At 51.8% G+C, this 15,650-nt stretch overlaps 1 protein-coding gene across 1 annotated transcript; it reads left to right on the forward strand.

Moving 5' to 3' along the window:
- Positions 1-207: 207 nt before the first annotated feature.
- LOC149916733 (uncharacterized) lies at positions 208-15,355 on the forward strand. Its single transcript, XM_090145755.1, has 6 exons — positions 208-586; positions 2,672-3,886; positions 5,288-5,358; positions 11,073-12,929; positions 13,188-13,257; positions 15,180-15,355. The coding sequence occupies exons 1-6, from the start codon at positions 208-210 to the stop codon at positions 15,353-15,355; spliced, it is 3,768 nt and encodes a 1,255-aa protein (XP_090001881.1).
- The last annotated feature ends 295 nt before the right edge of the window (positions 15,356-15,650 follow it).

Consider the following 15,650-nt stretch of genomic DNA (forward strand, 5'->3'; position numbering starts at 1 on the left):
GGAGGGCTGCCGCAGTGCGCTGCGGAGCCCGCCGGGGCTCTGTGACGCGGGCCGGCGTCGCGCCCCAAGGCCATTGTGACGCGGGGCCGCCGCGAGGGGCCGGAGTCCCCCGGAGAGAGTGCCGCTCACTCTCGGGAGAGCGGCTCCGCGAGGAGGACGCGGCTCCCCCGGGTGCGTGCGACCGAGCGTCTGCGCGAGGACGCGGCGATGAGCGAGGAGCGGGAGAAGAAGGACGACCGCCAGCCCGACGCGGGGCTGCCACGCGTGCGCGACCGCCGACAGGTGCGGGCCGGGGAGGGAGGCGCTCGGGCTCGGCCGGGCCGCCGGCGGCCGTCGAAGTCGCCGCCGCGGGGGACGCCGGCCGCGCCTTCGCCGCCTCCATCCCGGTTCTCCTTCTCCCCGCAGGTGGTGCCGCCGGGCGGCCGGAGCCCGGGCTCGTCCCTCCGCGGCGTCCGTCTGCCGCCGCTGCCCGGCCCGGAGAGCGCGCGGGCCTCCGGGAGCCGCCGCGCACAGGTAGGGAGCCCGAGGGAGGCGGGGCCGGACGTCTTCCCGCGCCGCGTGGGGACCGCCCTGTGCCGGTGCGGCTGTGGGGAGCGGGGCGGCAGCCGCCCGCGGGCTGAGCGCTGCCCTCGGTGCTGCGTGCGGCGCGAGCGGCGAGGACCGCGCTCACTCGGCCTTTCTCCTCGGCTTCTCTTGCAGGCGGGCGGGCGGCAGTTCCTGGAGTCGGCGACCGGCGGCGGTGCCAGTGGCCAAAGCAGACAGCCTCAGCCACCCTTGCTGCCTCGCTTAAGGCGGGCGGGGCTGCCGGCAGCAGCACCCAGGCGTGCAGCAGCAGCTTCTGGGGTCTGCAAGCTGCCTGCTCTGCCAGCGGCAGCCTCTTCCACACCATCTCCAAGTGGCAGAGCACGTGCCGTGGGCATCAGGGGCAGCAGACTCCCAGTCCTTGCCCCGAGACCTCCGGGAACCTTGCATGTCCAGGATGGGACAGCAGGGGCTGAGAGCCGGGGTGCAGCCCTGGAAGTCTCAGCTGTTCTCGGGCGTCGCAGTGCCAGACCCAGACAGAACTACGTGGTGTCCCTGAGCTGTGCTGCAGCCGCAAGCCCAAGAGCCGGAGTGCAGCTGGCAGTACCAGGGCGCCAAGCACCTACCAGCAGCCTGAGAACACCAGCAGGAACGGCCCAGGGACTGACCACCAAGGCTGGGAAAGTCCACGCAGCTTGGAGAGATGCTCAGGAGGGCAGCACAGACACTCGTGCTGCCACTACACCATCTTCCAGAGCAGCTCAGAAGGGCCCAGAAGGGCAGGCAGGCGGCAAAGAGCAAGACAAGGAGCCCCTGCCTGCATTAGTGCCTGAAGATGCAGGCAACCTAGATTCTCCCAAGGCTGCACACTCTCCAGAGGAGGCCAATAATGCAGTGCTGTTCCCAAGAGTGTGTGAGGGGGGAGAAAGAGACGTAACTGCCACCACCATGCCTGAAGCCTTCAAACAAGCTCTGGGAGCAGCACTGAGACTGCAAGATCCCAGAGGGGTCAACCAGGTGGCCTACAGATGTTCTCCAGTACACCCAGCAATCTGGAGAATTCGGGATGAGGCAAGGAGGGAGCAGATGTTGTCCAGCTGGAACATCTCCTGGCCAAATCTGAGCATGCTCAGGCTGCTAAGACCCCAAGCAGCACATGCCAGTGCCAGTGCTACCAACAGTGCTCAGGGTATGCTGGACACCTGCACCACAACAGTGATGGTGGAGGGCCTCTTTCCTGCACCAGGGGAGCTCCCCTCCTGGGATGCTGGAGTGCGGGATGAACCGCATGATTTAGAAGAGATTGTTGAGACAGGAACTGCAAGACAGTCATCTGGTGACCTGCAGAATGCATGTCTTGCCCTGTCTGATGAGGCAGAGACAGTGTGTTCAGCTTCTCTTCTGGGCGCTGGTCTTGGGCCTGCAGGACAGCTTGAGCCATTGCCTGCATCAGTGCCTGAAAATGCAGAAAACGAGACCACGCACTGTCCAGAGGAGGTCAATGCAGCACCACTCCTGTCAGCATGCAAGGGAGGAGAAGAAGAAATAGCTATGCCTGTGCTGGAATTGTCCAAAGAACCTCTGGGAGAAACACCAAAACTGCAAGATGCCAGAGAGATCTACGGGGAGACCTATGGATATTCTCCAATTTTCCCAGCAATTCATAGAATTCAGAATGAGGCGAGGAAGGAGCAGATGTTGTCCACCTGGAACATCTCCTGGCCAAGCAACGAGAGCATGCTCAGGCTGCTGAGACCCCAAGCAGCACATGACAGTGCCAGTGCTACCGACACTGTTGAGAGTATGCTGGAGACCTGCACCACAACATCGATGGTGGAGGGCCCCATTCCTGCACCAGGAGAGTTCATATCCGGGGATGCTGGCGTGCAGGATGAACAGCATGATTCGGAAGAGGCTGCTGAGACAGAATCTGCAGGACAGTCATCTGGTGACCTGCAGAGTGCATGTCTTGCCCAGTCGGATGAGGCACACACAGTGTGTTCACCATCTCTTCTGGATGCTGATCCAGGGCCTGTAGAACACCTTGAGCCTCTGCCTGCATCAGTGCTGGAAGATGCAGAAAGCTCAGATTCTTCCGAGGCTGCACGCTCTGTAGAGAATGCTGATGCAGCATCTCTCCGCTTGTCAGTGTCCGAGGGAGAAGAAGAAGCTATGCCTGTGCTGGAATTGTCCAAACAAGCTAAGGGGGAACCATCAAGACTGCAAGATCCCAGAGAGCTCTACAGGGAGACTTATGGATATTCTCCAATTTTCCCAGCAATTCGTAGAATTCAGGATGAGGCAAGGAAGGAGCAGATGTTGTCCACCTGGAACATCTCCTGCCCATGCAATGAGAGCATCCTCAGGCTGCTAAGACCCCAAGCAGCACATGACAGTGCCAGTGCTACTGACACTGTTCAGAGTATGCTGGACACCTGCACCACAACATCGATGGTGGAGGGCCCCATTCCTGTGGCAGGGGACCTCCTATCCTGGGATGCGGGAATGTGGGATGTACACCATGATTCGGAAGAGGTTGTTGAGACAGGAACTGCAGGACAGTCATCTGGTGACCTGCAGAATGCATGTCTTGCCCAGTCTGATGAGGCAGAAATATCACGTTCAGCTTCGCTTCTGGATGTAGGTGCTGGGCTTAGAGGACACCTTGAGCCATTGCCTATATCTGTGCCTGAAGATGTGGAAGACTCAGACTGTTTCACAGCAGCGCACTCTCCGGAGGTGGCCAGCGAAGCACCCTTCTTCCTGTCATTGAGTGAGGGAGAAGAAGGAGAAGAACCAGCTATGGCCATGCCTGAGTCCTCCAGTCAATCTCTAGGAGAACCATCAATTCTGCAAGATCTCGGAGAGATGTACTGGAAGGTCTATGGATGTCCTCCAATTCACCCAGCAATCCGGAGAATCCGTGACGAGGCAAGAAGGGAGCAGATGTTGTCTACTGGGAACAAGTCTGAGCCATACAGTGTGGGCATGCCCAGGCTTCTCGTGCTCCAAGCAGCAGATGATGGTGCCAATGCTGCCGACACTGCTTGGGGCATGCTGGACATCTGCGCCACTACATCGAGGGCAGATGGCCACTTTCCTGCCTCTTGTGATTCCCAAAGCTGGGGTATTGGAATTAAGTATGCAGAGGAAGCGATCATTGACGATGCTGCCAGTGATGCCAGCACCGCTCACAGCATGCTGGATGCCAGGGACACTGCAGTGATGGCTGAGAGCATGCCCACGCCCTCCTGTTTTTGCCCTGATACCATGGTGGGTGTGGAAGAAGAATGGGAGGACAACCGTGAGGAAGAAGCTGCTGAGGCAGTCAGTGTGCCACCAAGCATTTCTCATTCCTCAGCTGGTAAGATGAAGACAGCAGCAGCTCGCCGCCGGATGCCAGCTGTCATCAGGAATGTGCTCCGGGCTCTGCGCAGGATTTGCACCTGCAGCTGCATCAGGGGACAGCAAGAGGAGAAGCACGAGGCTGCAAACACCAGGCAGCACCCCAGAGATGCCTAATTCCATCTTGTCAGTGTCAAATTATGATTCCATCCTGTCAACGTAGAATTCTGATTCCATCTTGTCAACATAGAATTCTGATTCCATCATGTCTACATAGAATTCTGATTCCATTTTGTCAATGTCGAATTCTGATTCCATCCTGTCAACGTAGAATTCTGATTCCATCTTGTCAATGCAGAATTCTGATTCCATCCTGTCAACATAGAATTCTGATTAAATGCCATCTTTATTCTATCCTGCCTGAGTGCTGTCTGATCTGTCACTCATGCATGGTTGGTCTCTGAGTGCGACTACTGGGCTCAGAGCACGGGGCAATGGATCCATGTGTCGGTGGTGGCAGCAAGTGCAGAGAGCGTGGGCGTGCAAGGGAGAGTGATTTGTGACTTGCAAAGTGTGAGCTGGCTGAGCCGGTGTGTGTGTGAGGTGGGCTGCGATGAAGGGGGTGAGGGGCTCTGAAAGGGGCAGCCCTGGTGGGAGAGCACCGCTGTGCCTGTAGGGGTGAGAGCACGGCCAGACACCTACCTAGAAGGCCCATTTGGGGCAGCTTTTGCTGAAGGGGCAGTCCTTTAGTCCAGACGCCTTTAGTCCACTCTAGGTCTCCATTTGCCGTTAGACTTCCACACTGTCCATACAGGAGAGTTATAAGGAAAGTTTGCAGATGCTATTATCCCTTGATTGCACAGTTCATGAATCTCCAATCCTCCTGCCACAGGCAGGGCCACCAACCTCCCCATTTAATACTAGTCCAGATTGCCCAGGGCCCCATCCAATCTGGCCTTGAACACCTCTAGGGGTGGGTTTGATGGGATCTCAAAGATCACCTTTTTCCAACCTTGTTTCCACCCCCCAAGGTGGACTGGGTTCCCTACCTCTGCATCCGTCTCTTCTGCCTCTGGATCAAGCCTGGCCTGGAATGTTTCCTGGAAGAAAGGAGTCTTTATAGGAAGCAAGAGGGAGATAGTCACCACCATGGATCCAGCATGATAGTTCAGTCACTGATCTTCAGTAGTGGTGGGTTGCCGAGCATTGTTGTTCTGTTGGCGATGACAGTGACTACAGCGATGATGGCAACTTTTCAGTGGTAGTACAAACTTATTTATAAGTCCAAAGTCAGCTCTCTTTGGAGTGGCAGCTTCTGGCTTTGGGATCTCAGAAAGAACCCCTTTTGTTCCTTTCTTCTGGGCCTTGCCAGTAGATAAGAGGGAGCAGGGAGGTGCCCACTTGTATCTTGCCTTCACAGGATACAATGGTATCATCGCCCAGTCTCATAGCAAGCTGGAGTTATTTGGTCACAGGCTATATCTTCCACCAGTAAGCAGTCCTGAGCACTCCCTACCAAAGGCAAACAGCTAAAATTGTCCACACAGTGATGTTGATTGCCACACAGCAACACCCATCACTCATCTCCTAGACAAGGCAGCCTTATCACAAGAAATACCTCAGGAAGCAAGCTTTGAGCCAAAAAAAAAAAAAAAAAAAAAAATCAAAGAATTCTCACACCACCACGTGGCTCAAAGATTGCTTGAAATGAAGCATAAGTGACCCTCCATGGTGGTGAGGAAAAGAGAAAAAAGAAAGTAAGAAAAAAAAAAAAAAGTAAGCATAAGGGAAAAGAGGAGTGGGAAGGGGGGTTAAATGTTACAGTTGTTATGAAGAATTTCTTGGGCTTGGTTACAGAGGTTGCCCTGATTTGTTGGACTTGTTCATCATCAGTTGAAGTGGTTACAAAGTACATGGAGGATACAACTCCTTGTATAAAAGTTGAATCAAACATGGAGCCATACAAGAAACAAACATAAGAGTTGCAACAGCACAGGAAAAAGGATACGTTTCTCCCGTGGGCAATTTGTTCAGCAACATTTTCATTATCATTCCATTTTTAGACAACAATTAGAGTCATTCAATTTGCCACAGACACCACCTGTGACTCTTCAGGAGTGGTGACACGAACGTTCCATAATGAATAAAAATTAGAAAGTGAAAAGAGACAACTGTACATTTGGCAATAACCATACCTTTAACAATAGCCAATAATATTAAATCAGTAAGTAAAACAAATAGAGCTATTTGTGTCAGCTGCTTTCCCCACCCAGGAACTCCCAGTGTAAGCCAAGATCCAGATGGGAATTCTTCAGTAGAGGTTGTGGTGTTTATGAACACCCATACAATATTACACTTCAGTGAATTCATCAAAAGCGTATCTAGTCCAATTTGACAATATGTGGACTTGCCATGTAATGTTTTCTAAGATGATTTAGTATCACGAGAACTCTCCACTTGAACATTTCCAAAGCAATTCAAATGCTGAGAGATATAAATCTTAGTTTGGCAAGTTCAAGTATTGCTACAGTCTACAGAATTTTTCACAGGATAGTGTGTGCAGGATAGTCCACAGTATAAACCATCAAGAGGAGTAATCCCAGAAACATACACGTCTCTTATCAAAACTTAGACACTTTCCAACAACCATGTTTTGGATGGAACTCCTGGACTGGTGTGACACTGAAAAGCATCAGTGCAAAAGGCTTTACGATAGATTTCTTTTGTGCCCACATCTAACAGATATTAGATGGGTCTCTTGATTCATTTCCCAGTTTGTTAGGAATTTGGAAACACTGTGGAGGAGTCACATGCAAATCATAATCAGTTTGAAAAAAAGGGGTGAAAGAAGGGGTCAAAAGAAATGGTATCACTGTGCAGGGAGTACCAGTAAGCCAGGATGACCTGTAAGAACTCTGAACCCAGTTGTGAAATTTAACAGATCCAAGGACTGATATCAATCACCACCCACACTCACAACAATGCAAAACACAATATGATTGCAACCAAAAAAATGTAATTAAGAGGTATACTCAGTATTCTAGCATGATCAAATCTTCAGTATTTCTGTCACAAAACACAAACGGTTAAAATCAGCCTTAAAATTAGCCTTTCTGTCAAGTGCCCACGGGGATCTTCTGTAAAATAAAACAAGAACCAACTTGCCCTTTTTGGGCTTTGTAAATATGGTTAAAAAATGAGGGAACAATTGAGGAAGTGTTGATTTCATATTACTTTTTTCGGGGTGTCTTTAGCCTTCCAAGGATATTTGGTAAGGGATTCTGTTAAGGTTAGGGAACTGGCCTCATGTTAGCTGAGTCAATCGCACAGGCTGGCCAGGGAGATAAGAGTGTTTCCCTGGCTTATCAGCCTCTGGATCATGACTCACAGGGGTAATTGGCAAGAGTGGTGAGGCCTTTAGACACAAGGTGTTAAATGGAGGATCTGGTTTCCCTTTGTGGTAAGCTTTCTAATGCATCCACCCTTCACTGCCCCCACCCCGGTCACTTGGGAGGGGCGAAGACATCAGTTTTTTATTGGATAGCTGCTCAGGTTTTGCTTTCCAGGTCTTGAGCTTTTGTTCTGGCCACCACTTAACTAATTTCTCTAACCTGACAGTGGGTATTCTATTCATCAGATCTCACGGGGCATCCTTTTGCCAGCCCAGTGTCCAGAGACAATTACCTTTATGATCAATATTCCGCCTATCTGTTTTTACTGACAATGAAACCCTTCCAGTCCCACTGAGCTTTGGGCTAGGTGGCCTGGGGGCAAGGCTGACCGCTGCAAGTCTTACTTCCCTTGGCTCAAATTTACTGGCGGAAGAAATCACTGACCCATATTTTCTTCCATAGTTGATTAACTCTTGGACAGCCTTCTTCCACGCCCATACGTCCCCTGACTGCAGATGGTTAGATGTTACAGTTCCTTCTAACGCTGCCCGGGTTCTCTCTCCCTGACACATAGCTTGTATCTTTCCTTGCAGTTGTATGCCTATGGGTTTCAATGACTCTGGAAGCCCCCTAATTAAAGCAGTCATTCTCTCAGGATCAACAGGCATCATCATAGGTGATTCGTGGTGTGGCTGCAGCTTTCTATCATACATCATTTGGAGACAAGCAGCCTTTTGAACGCTCTCTACTAACTGGTCGACTGTTCCAGTAATAGCAAGAGGGTATCCCTTTTCTAGAGGATTGAGACCACCTGCCCAATAGGCAGCCCTCTGTGTTAAGGACCAGGGAGCACCATTGTTGCCAGTAGTTAAAAATACTCCTGGTCCCCAGTAACCTCCCGCTTCCTTTTCCATTAGCTGTATCTGGTCTCCACCAGTGAGACTAACCCTCCATACATACTCATTTTCTGACTCCTTTGGAGAGCGGCTGAAATCTTTTTTCAATTTTGCTAGTTCAGTGGCTGAGAAGGGAATTCCTTTAACATTCATTTGAGGATCTAGATCCTCCCTGTTATTGAATGCATATTCGGTTTTTATCAAAGGGTGCATCTGGGCTGGAGAGGCCTCTAATTTGTCTAGCCTTGCCTTCATTTCTTTCAATCCTTCTAGAGGGTAGATTTTTTCTTGAGGCAAACTATGGGCGACAGTATCGCTATTTTCTTTATACCTTAACTGCTCCTTCAGAACCCCTAGTAAGGGAGCTGCGTCATGCTTTTCATTTTCTAATGAAACAGGCCACAAGGGTAATCCATACCGTATGACATGGTGAAAAAAACCTCAAAACTGACGGGTTTGACTGAGATGGGCAGCCACTGCTTTGGGAGAGACTGGCAGATGATAATTGCTTGTGAATCATTTGTTTTGTAAGTATATATACGTATGCATGTATTATTAGCACTACTGTAATTTCTCTCTTATTTTTCTGCCTTAGTAAACAGTTTTTATCTCAACCAAATCATTTTTTTTCTGATTCTCTCCCCCATCCCATCTTTTCAAATAAGTGAATTTCCAGATTTGGACTTAAAATTTGCTGTCATACAAGCACTAACATTTTTGTTGTATTATGTAGATGTATGAGCAAACAATTCTCAAAAAATTACTGCCATGTCTACTTTGCTGCCAAATTTATATCTTCATATAAATATTTACATTTTATAGACATTTCCATTATTCCACATATTATGCTATTATATATTTACATTTATATACAATTACTATTTACATTTTATAGAAGACAAAAATCCAGTGACACTATTTCCCACTTCCTATATAGTCCAGTGACAATATATTTCCTATTAATAGAAAAAATGCCAATATAGGCATCTGAAACTATTGCAGGTTTCAAATGAAATAAGTTTTTAAGTAATATATCTGAACAAATTTCCAGGAGAAAAAAAAAACCAGCCTTTTTTTCCAAAACACAAGAGAGTGTGCTGGCAGGATTTTAACTACCAGCCATGGTGGTCTCAATTTATACACTGAATAAGATTTTCACTCTAGTGCCATGGCTATTCAGGAGACGTGTGTATGCTTAACGGGGCTGGCTGGCTGCACTCCACCATGCTGCTCTTTCACTCTCCCTTCTTAAAGGAACAGGGATGAAAATACAATGAAGGAGAGCTTCAGTTGAGATAAGGACAGGGAGATCTCTCACCAAGGACCATCGTGTGCAAAACAGACTCAAGTTAGGGGACGAATGTAAGTTTCTGTCTGTTAATAGCAGACTAGAGCACTGAGGAACTAGAAGCAAACTAAAAACATTTTCCCATTCACTCATTCTCTTCCAAGTCGTCCCCTTAAGTGGAGCAGGGAACTGGGGCTATGGTCGGTCCCTAAAGCTCTGATGTTGCACCACACAGGGTCCCTCTCACGGCAGCCATCTTTTCTAAACCAATCCCTCACGGGCTTCTGACAGACTGCAGCTCTTCAAGCGCTACTCTAAAGTGGCTCCGTACCCCGGAGTCCATCCTGTAGAAACTGCCCCACGGGCAGCACTTCCCCAGAGCTTCAACACCACACTCTCCTCTTCAAGAGCAGCAGCTGGCCCAGCCCTCCTGCCCCACCGCGGCCCTTCTCCATGGCCGCAGCTCCGGCCCGGGGCTGCTCCTGTGGGCACAACATGGCTGCGGCCTCCTGCAGGCCGCGCCTACCATGGGCTGCTTCATGGCTGCAATGGAGATCTGCTCCGTGTGGTGCCCACGGTCTGTAGGGGCCGGCCTGTCATATGTCTCCTGCTTTCCTCTTCCCTTGAAACAGAGGGTGAGGTATCTAAATGGACTGTTCATACCCTTGTTTGTCTTCCTCAGCGATTGCCACTTCCTACAGCTTCTTCACGTGGTCCCTCTGCACTCTGACCACAGCACAACTCCCTGAGATGAGGCCACCCCAAATACCCTTCAAACAACATCTGGTCAACCACATCCTCTCTTGGGATGTGCTTCTGGGTTAAAATCTACTATGTGCTAAAGGCATACTGTTTCTCCAGCCCACGGTGGTCACAACACGTAGCACATCTTCATGCTGTGTAGCTTTCAGCAGAGTTGCTGTGTCCCTGTGGCCACGCTGCAAGCACTGCTGAAGGCTGCACACTGTCTTTCCTTGCTGCCCTCATTTGCCTGGTTGTCTGTCTCTTCACCAGCTGATTGCTGAATGAGGGTTTGAGACCCACTAGTACCATCTGTGGATAAAAGGTGTAGTCTCTTCCAGCCAGCCAGGAGCAAGCTATCACCCAGAGCAGCCACGAGGATTCTCCAAAGAAGCCTGGGAACAGCTACAACAATTGCTGTGGCTCTGTGTGTTGCTCCCAGTCTTAATAATCAGGCTTAATGATCTTCTTAAAATACAGTGTTTGCAGTGCCTCTGATATGAATCAATGTTTAAGAAGGGCAAAAAGGGCTGCTTACTGCAAAACAAATACTCGCACAGAAAGATTAGGCATTTGTTTAGCAAGCTTAATTAAAAAGCTCTACTTGGTGCCTCTTTGAGGATCTAAACTCCTTGATAAAGAAATAACCCGTTTTTCCAGTTATAGCTTCCTTTTCTTTGTAAGTGGTGAGTAGTTTCAAAGATCAAAAGGCCAAGTCTCATACGCCATCTTAATTTGAAAGATATTTTAACATTCTGATAAGCACAGTTTTGGAATGCTTCATTTTGTTTGCCTCACTAGTCAATGTGCAAACTTAGGGTAATTAAACAAAGTGATATTTCACAGTCAGTCTTTGCATTTAGACAGTGAATGTGTAAGTTTAAATAGGAAAATCTACATACTCTCGGGAGAGCGGCTCGGCGAGGAGGACGTGGCATTAGAGGCAGCAGACTCCCAGTACTTGCCCCGAGACCTCAGCACACACCGCAGATGTTGTCCAGTTGCAACACACGGTGGGCAAACTCTGTGAGCGTGCCCAGGCCCAGTGCTGCCAACACTGCTCAGGGAAACCTGGGCGTACGCTCCGCGACATCGAGGGCTGAGGCTCAGATTCCTGCCTCTGGTGGTTCCCGAACCAGGGATGCTGGAGTGCAGGTTGAGCTGCAAGAATTAGAAGAGACTGCTGAGAGGGAATCCGCAGGATGTTCACCTGGCAAACTGTGGAGCGCATCTCTTGCCTCACCTGATGAGGCAGGCAGCATGCCTTCGGCTTCTCTTCTGGCTGCGGACCCTGGGCCTGGAGGACACCTTGAGGCTTTGGCTGTAACAGGTCCTGAAGATGGGGAACACTCAACTTCTTCCAAGGCTGAATACTTTCCAGAGGAGGCCAATGCAGCACCTTTTTTCTGGCGAGCATGCGAGGGAGAAGAAGAAGAAACGGCTACCACCATGCCTGAATTCTCCAACCAGTCTCTGGGAGAAGAACAGAGGTTGCAAGATCCCAGAGAGGTCTACGGGGAGGCATATGGATATCCTCCAGTTCACCCAGCAATCCAGAGAATCCGGGATGAGGCGAAGAAGGACCAGATGCTGCCACACTGGAACATCTCCTGGCCAAATAGCATGAGCGTGCCCCCGCTGCTAAGGCCCCAAGCAACAGAAGACAGTGCCAGTGCAGCTGACAGTGCTCAGGGCACGCTGAGCATCTGCAGTGTGACATCGAGGGCTGAGGGCCAGTTTTCTGCTTCTGATGATTCCTCAGCCAGAGGTGTTATAGTCCAGGACTCGCAGCTAGAGTTGGAAGAGGCTGCAGAGATAGAAACGGCAGGACAGTCATCTGGCACCCTGCAAGTTGCATCTCTTGCCCCATCTGATGAGGTACACGCTGTGTGTTCACCATCTCTTCTGGATGCTGAGCCAGGGCCTGCAGGGCACCTTGAGCCTTTACCTGTATCAGTGCTGGAAGATGCAGAAAGCTCAGATTCTTCCGAGGCTGCAAGCTCTGCAGAGGAGACTGATGCAGTATCGCTCCCCTTGCCAATGTCCAAGGGAGGAGAAAGAGAAGAATCAGCTATGGCCATGCCTGAATCCTCCGGACAAGGTCTGGGAGAAGCACGGAGACTGCCAGATCCCAGCGAGATCAACAGGGAGCCCTCTGGGTACTCTCCTATGATCCCAGCAATGCGGAGAATTCGTGAGGAGGACAGAAACGAGCAGATGTTGTCACACTGGAATATTTCCTGGCCAAGGAATGTGAGAAGCCCCAGGCAGCGAAGGCTCCAGGCAAGAGGTGACGCATTCAATAATGTTGGCGCTCGTCAGGGCATGCCAGGTATCTGGCCCACGACATCCCGGGCTGGTAACTGGTTTCTTGACTCTGGTGACTCCAGAAAGTGGACTGTTAGACTGCCAGTTATACTGGAAGAGTCCAGTGATGACAGCGACAGTGCTGCCAGCACTGCTGAGGGCACGCTGGATGCCAGAGACAATGCAGTGAGAGATGAGGGCATGCACCCGCCCTCCTGTCCTTGCCCTTCAACACTGGAGAATGTGGAGGAAGACTGGGGATGTGACTCTGAGGAAGATGCTGCATCAGAGGCAGTCAGCATCACATCCAGCACATCCGATGAGCCATCTGGTGAGGTGGAGGCCATTTCTTCAGCTTCATCTGTAGCTGCAGATCCCATGACTGAGGAGCATGTGTCAGCATGTGAGGGAGCAGAAGATGTGGGCCCTCAGCATGAGGTGAGCAAGGTCAGCACCAGGCATGAATTGGAGGCAGAGGCAGGAGTGGTGCCTGGAGTGTGCGCTGTGGGGAGATGCCTGGAGATGCTGTCTCCTTTCCAACCAGCTCCATGCATTAGGGTGGACAGCCCCTCTGTTATTCCTGCCTTGCCTTCAATCAAAGGGGCCTGGAAAGGGGATCCCTCCCCTGGACCCCTGGCACCCACACCATCACCAGCCAGTGGCATACAGGTGTGTGGTTTTGTTCTCTTCACACAGGTTTCTGCAGAGGCTGAAGAACGTGCACAGAGCTCCGTGTGCTTCAGAGATGCACCGGAGGATGGCCCAGGTACATCCCCAGACAGAAAACAATCCCAGGGAGGGACCTGTCAAGCTCAGATGGCCCACCAAGTGGCATGGAGGCTGACAGCGTTCCATGCGCTGCCATATCCAGGCCAGTCCTCCCAGGGAAATTCCATGGTGGTGGGTGGCACGGCCAGACACCTACCTAGAGGAGACCAGGAGTGTCCCAGCTGGATCAGGGCTCCTCAGGTGTCTCACTGCAAAGGCTTGGGTATTCCCTACATTGACATCATCATTCCCCCTTATGAGGATATCATCAGTATACAGATAAATCCGGACACCGTGGTCCAACGTGAGCTTCTCCAGCTTCTGTGCCTATGCTCCAAGCGCCAGAGTGGGCGAGTGTCTGTACCCCTGGGGTAATCAGGTGACTGTGCATTGCACTCCCTCCAAGTAAATGCAAAATTGATTGTCCTCCACCTTCTTCAAGGGGACCATAAAACAGCTGTCTTAGGCATCAATGGCAGCCAGAAAGGGATGAGCCTGTTCCTGTAGGGCAGTAATCAATTCTGAAACATTTGGGGCAGCTTTTGCTGAAGGGGCAGTCTTGGCCTCCAGATGCCTGTAGTCCACTGTAAGGAACGTGTCTGAGCCATACAGTGTGGGCACGCCCAGGCTTCTCGTGCTCCAAGCAGCAGATGACGGGGCCAGTGCTGCCGACACTGCTTGGGGCATGCTGGACCTCTGCAACATGACATCGAGGGTGGATGGCCACTTCCCTGCATCTTGTGCTTCCCAAAGCCAGGATATTAGAATTAAGTACACACAGTAAGAGACCATTGACAGTGCTGCCAGCGATGCCAGCACTGATCACGGCATGCTGGATATGGATACCAGGAACACTGCAGTGATGGCTGAGAGCACGCCCACACTCTCCTGTTTTTGCCCTGATACTGTGGAGGGTGTGGAAGAAGAATGGGAAGACAGCCATGAGGAAGAAGCTGCTGAGGCAGCCAGTGTGCCACCAAGCATTTCTGGTTCTTCATATGGTGAGATGAAGACCATGCCTTCAGCTTCCCCTGTGGCTGCAGGACCCAGACCTGAGGGACATTCATCTGCATGCAAAGGAGCAGAAAGTACAGTCAATTTCAAGCACAAGGTGAGGGAAGTCCATGTGGTCAGGACCAAGTGTGAAATGAAGGCAAAGACAGGAGCTGTACTGGAGTGTGCACTGTGGGGAGATGCCTGGTACTGTCTTCTTTCCATCCAGCTCCATGCAGAAAGATGGACATCCGGGGTTACCCCGGCTTACCTTCATGTGAGGGGCATGATTGACAAACCAGGAGAAGATAACCTGGAACTTGGAGTATTGCTGGCAAGGAACCTACAGGGCTGGTTTTGCTCTCCCCTCACAGGTTTCCGCAGAGGCCAGAGGAGGTGCACAGAACTCCAGTCGTATCAGAGAGACATCAGAAGATGTCCCAGATATGTCCCCAAATGGAGAGCCTGCTGAGCCTGATCAGCCCTGTGAGCAGCTCGGAGGCTGGCAGCACTCCATGCGCACCATTCTGCTGTGCCCAGGACAGCTTTCCCTCCCAGGGAAAAGCTGTGCTAGGGGAGCACGCAGGTCCTTGCCTGGTGCCCACCCTGCCCCTTGCCTATTGCTATCTGTCTCCCATAGCAACCGCTGCCAGACCACATGCTGCCAAGGTTTCTGCAGAGGACAGAGGACCTGCACAGAGCCCCAGGTGCTTCAGAGAGGCACCGGAGGATGGCCTAGGGACGTCCCCAGACAGAAAGCCATCCCAGGGAGGGCCTGCCCAGCTCAAATGTCCCACCAACTGGCACGGAGGCCAGCAGCGGTGTGCGCCCTGCCATATGCAGGCTCATTTTCCCAGGGAAAACCCATGTACAGAGCAGGCAGGGCCTCGCCTCTGCCCCTTGCCTACAGCTCTCTGTCCCCCTCAGGTTCCGCAGCCGCACCACACGCAGCGGCTCGCCGCCGGATGCCAGCTGTCATCAGGAATGTGCTCCCAGTTCTGCGCAGGGTTTGCACCTGCAGCTGCATCAGGGGACAGCGAGAGGAGAGGCACGAAGCTGCAAACACCAGGCAGCTCCTGGAGATGACAAACCCAGTCCTGTAGATGTAGAATTCTGATTCAGTGTTGTCTTTATTCTCTCCTGGCTGAGTGCTGGGCTCAGAGCACGGGGCAATGGATCCGTGTGTCGCTGGTGCCAGCAAGTGCAGAGAGCGAGGGCGTGCAAGCCATCCCAGGGAGGGCCTGCCCAGCGCAGACGGCCACGAAGCAGCACGGAGGCCGGCAGCACTGCGTGCCCCGCCGTATCCAGGCCCACCGTCCCAGGGAGAGCCTGCAGCGGCCCCTGCCTGCAGCGCTCCGTGCCCCACACGCTGCCGCGACGTGCCGCCAGTGGCCCGCC

The sequence above is a fragment of the Phasianus colchicus genome, chromosome 9 (genome assembly GCF_987193195.1).
Source record: "Phasianus colchicus chromosome 9, bPhaCol1.hap1.1, whole genome shotgun sequence".
In the NCBI taxonomy this organism is placed as follows: domain Eukaryota; kingdom Metazoa; phylum Chordata; class Aves; order Galliformes; family Phasianidae; genus Phasianus; species Phasianus colchicus.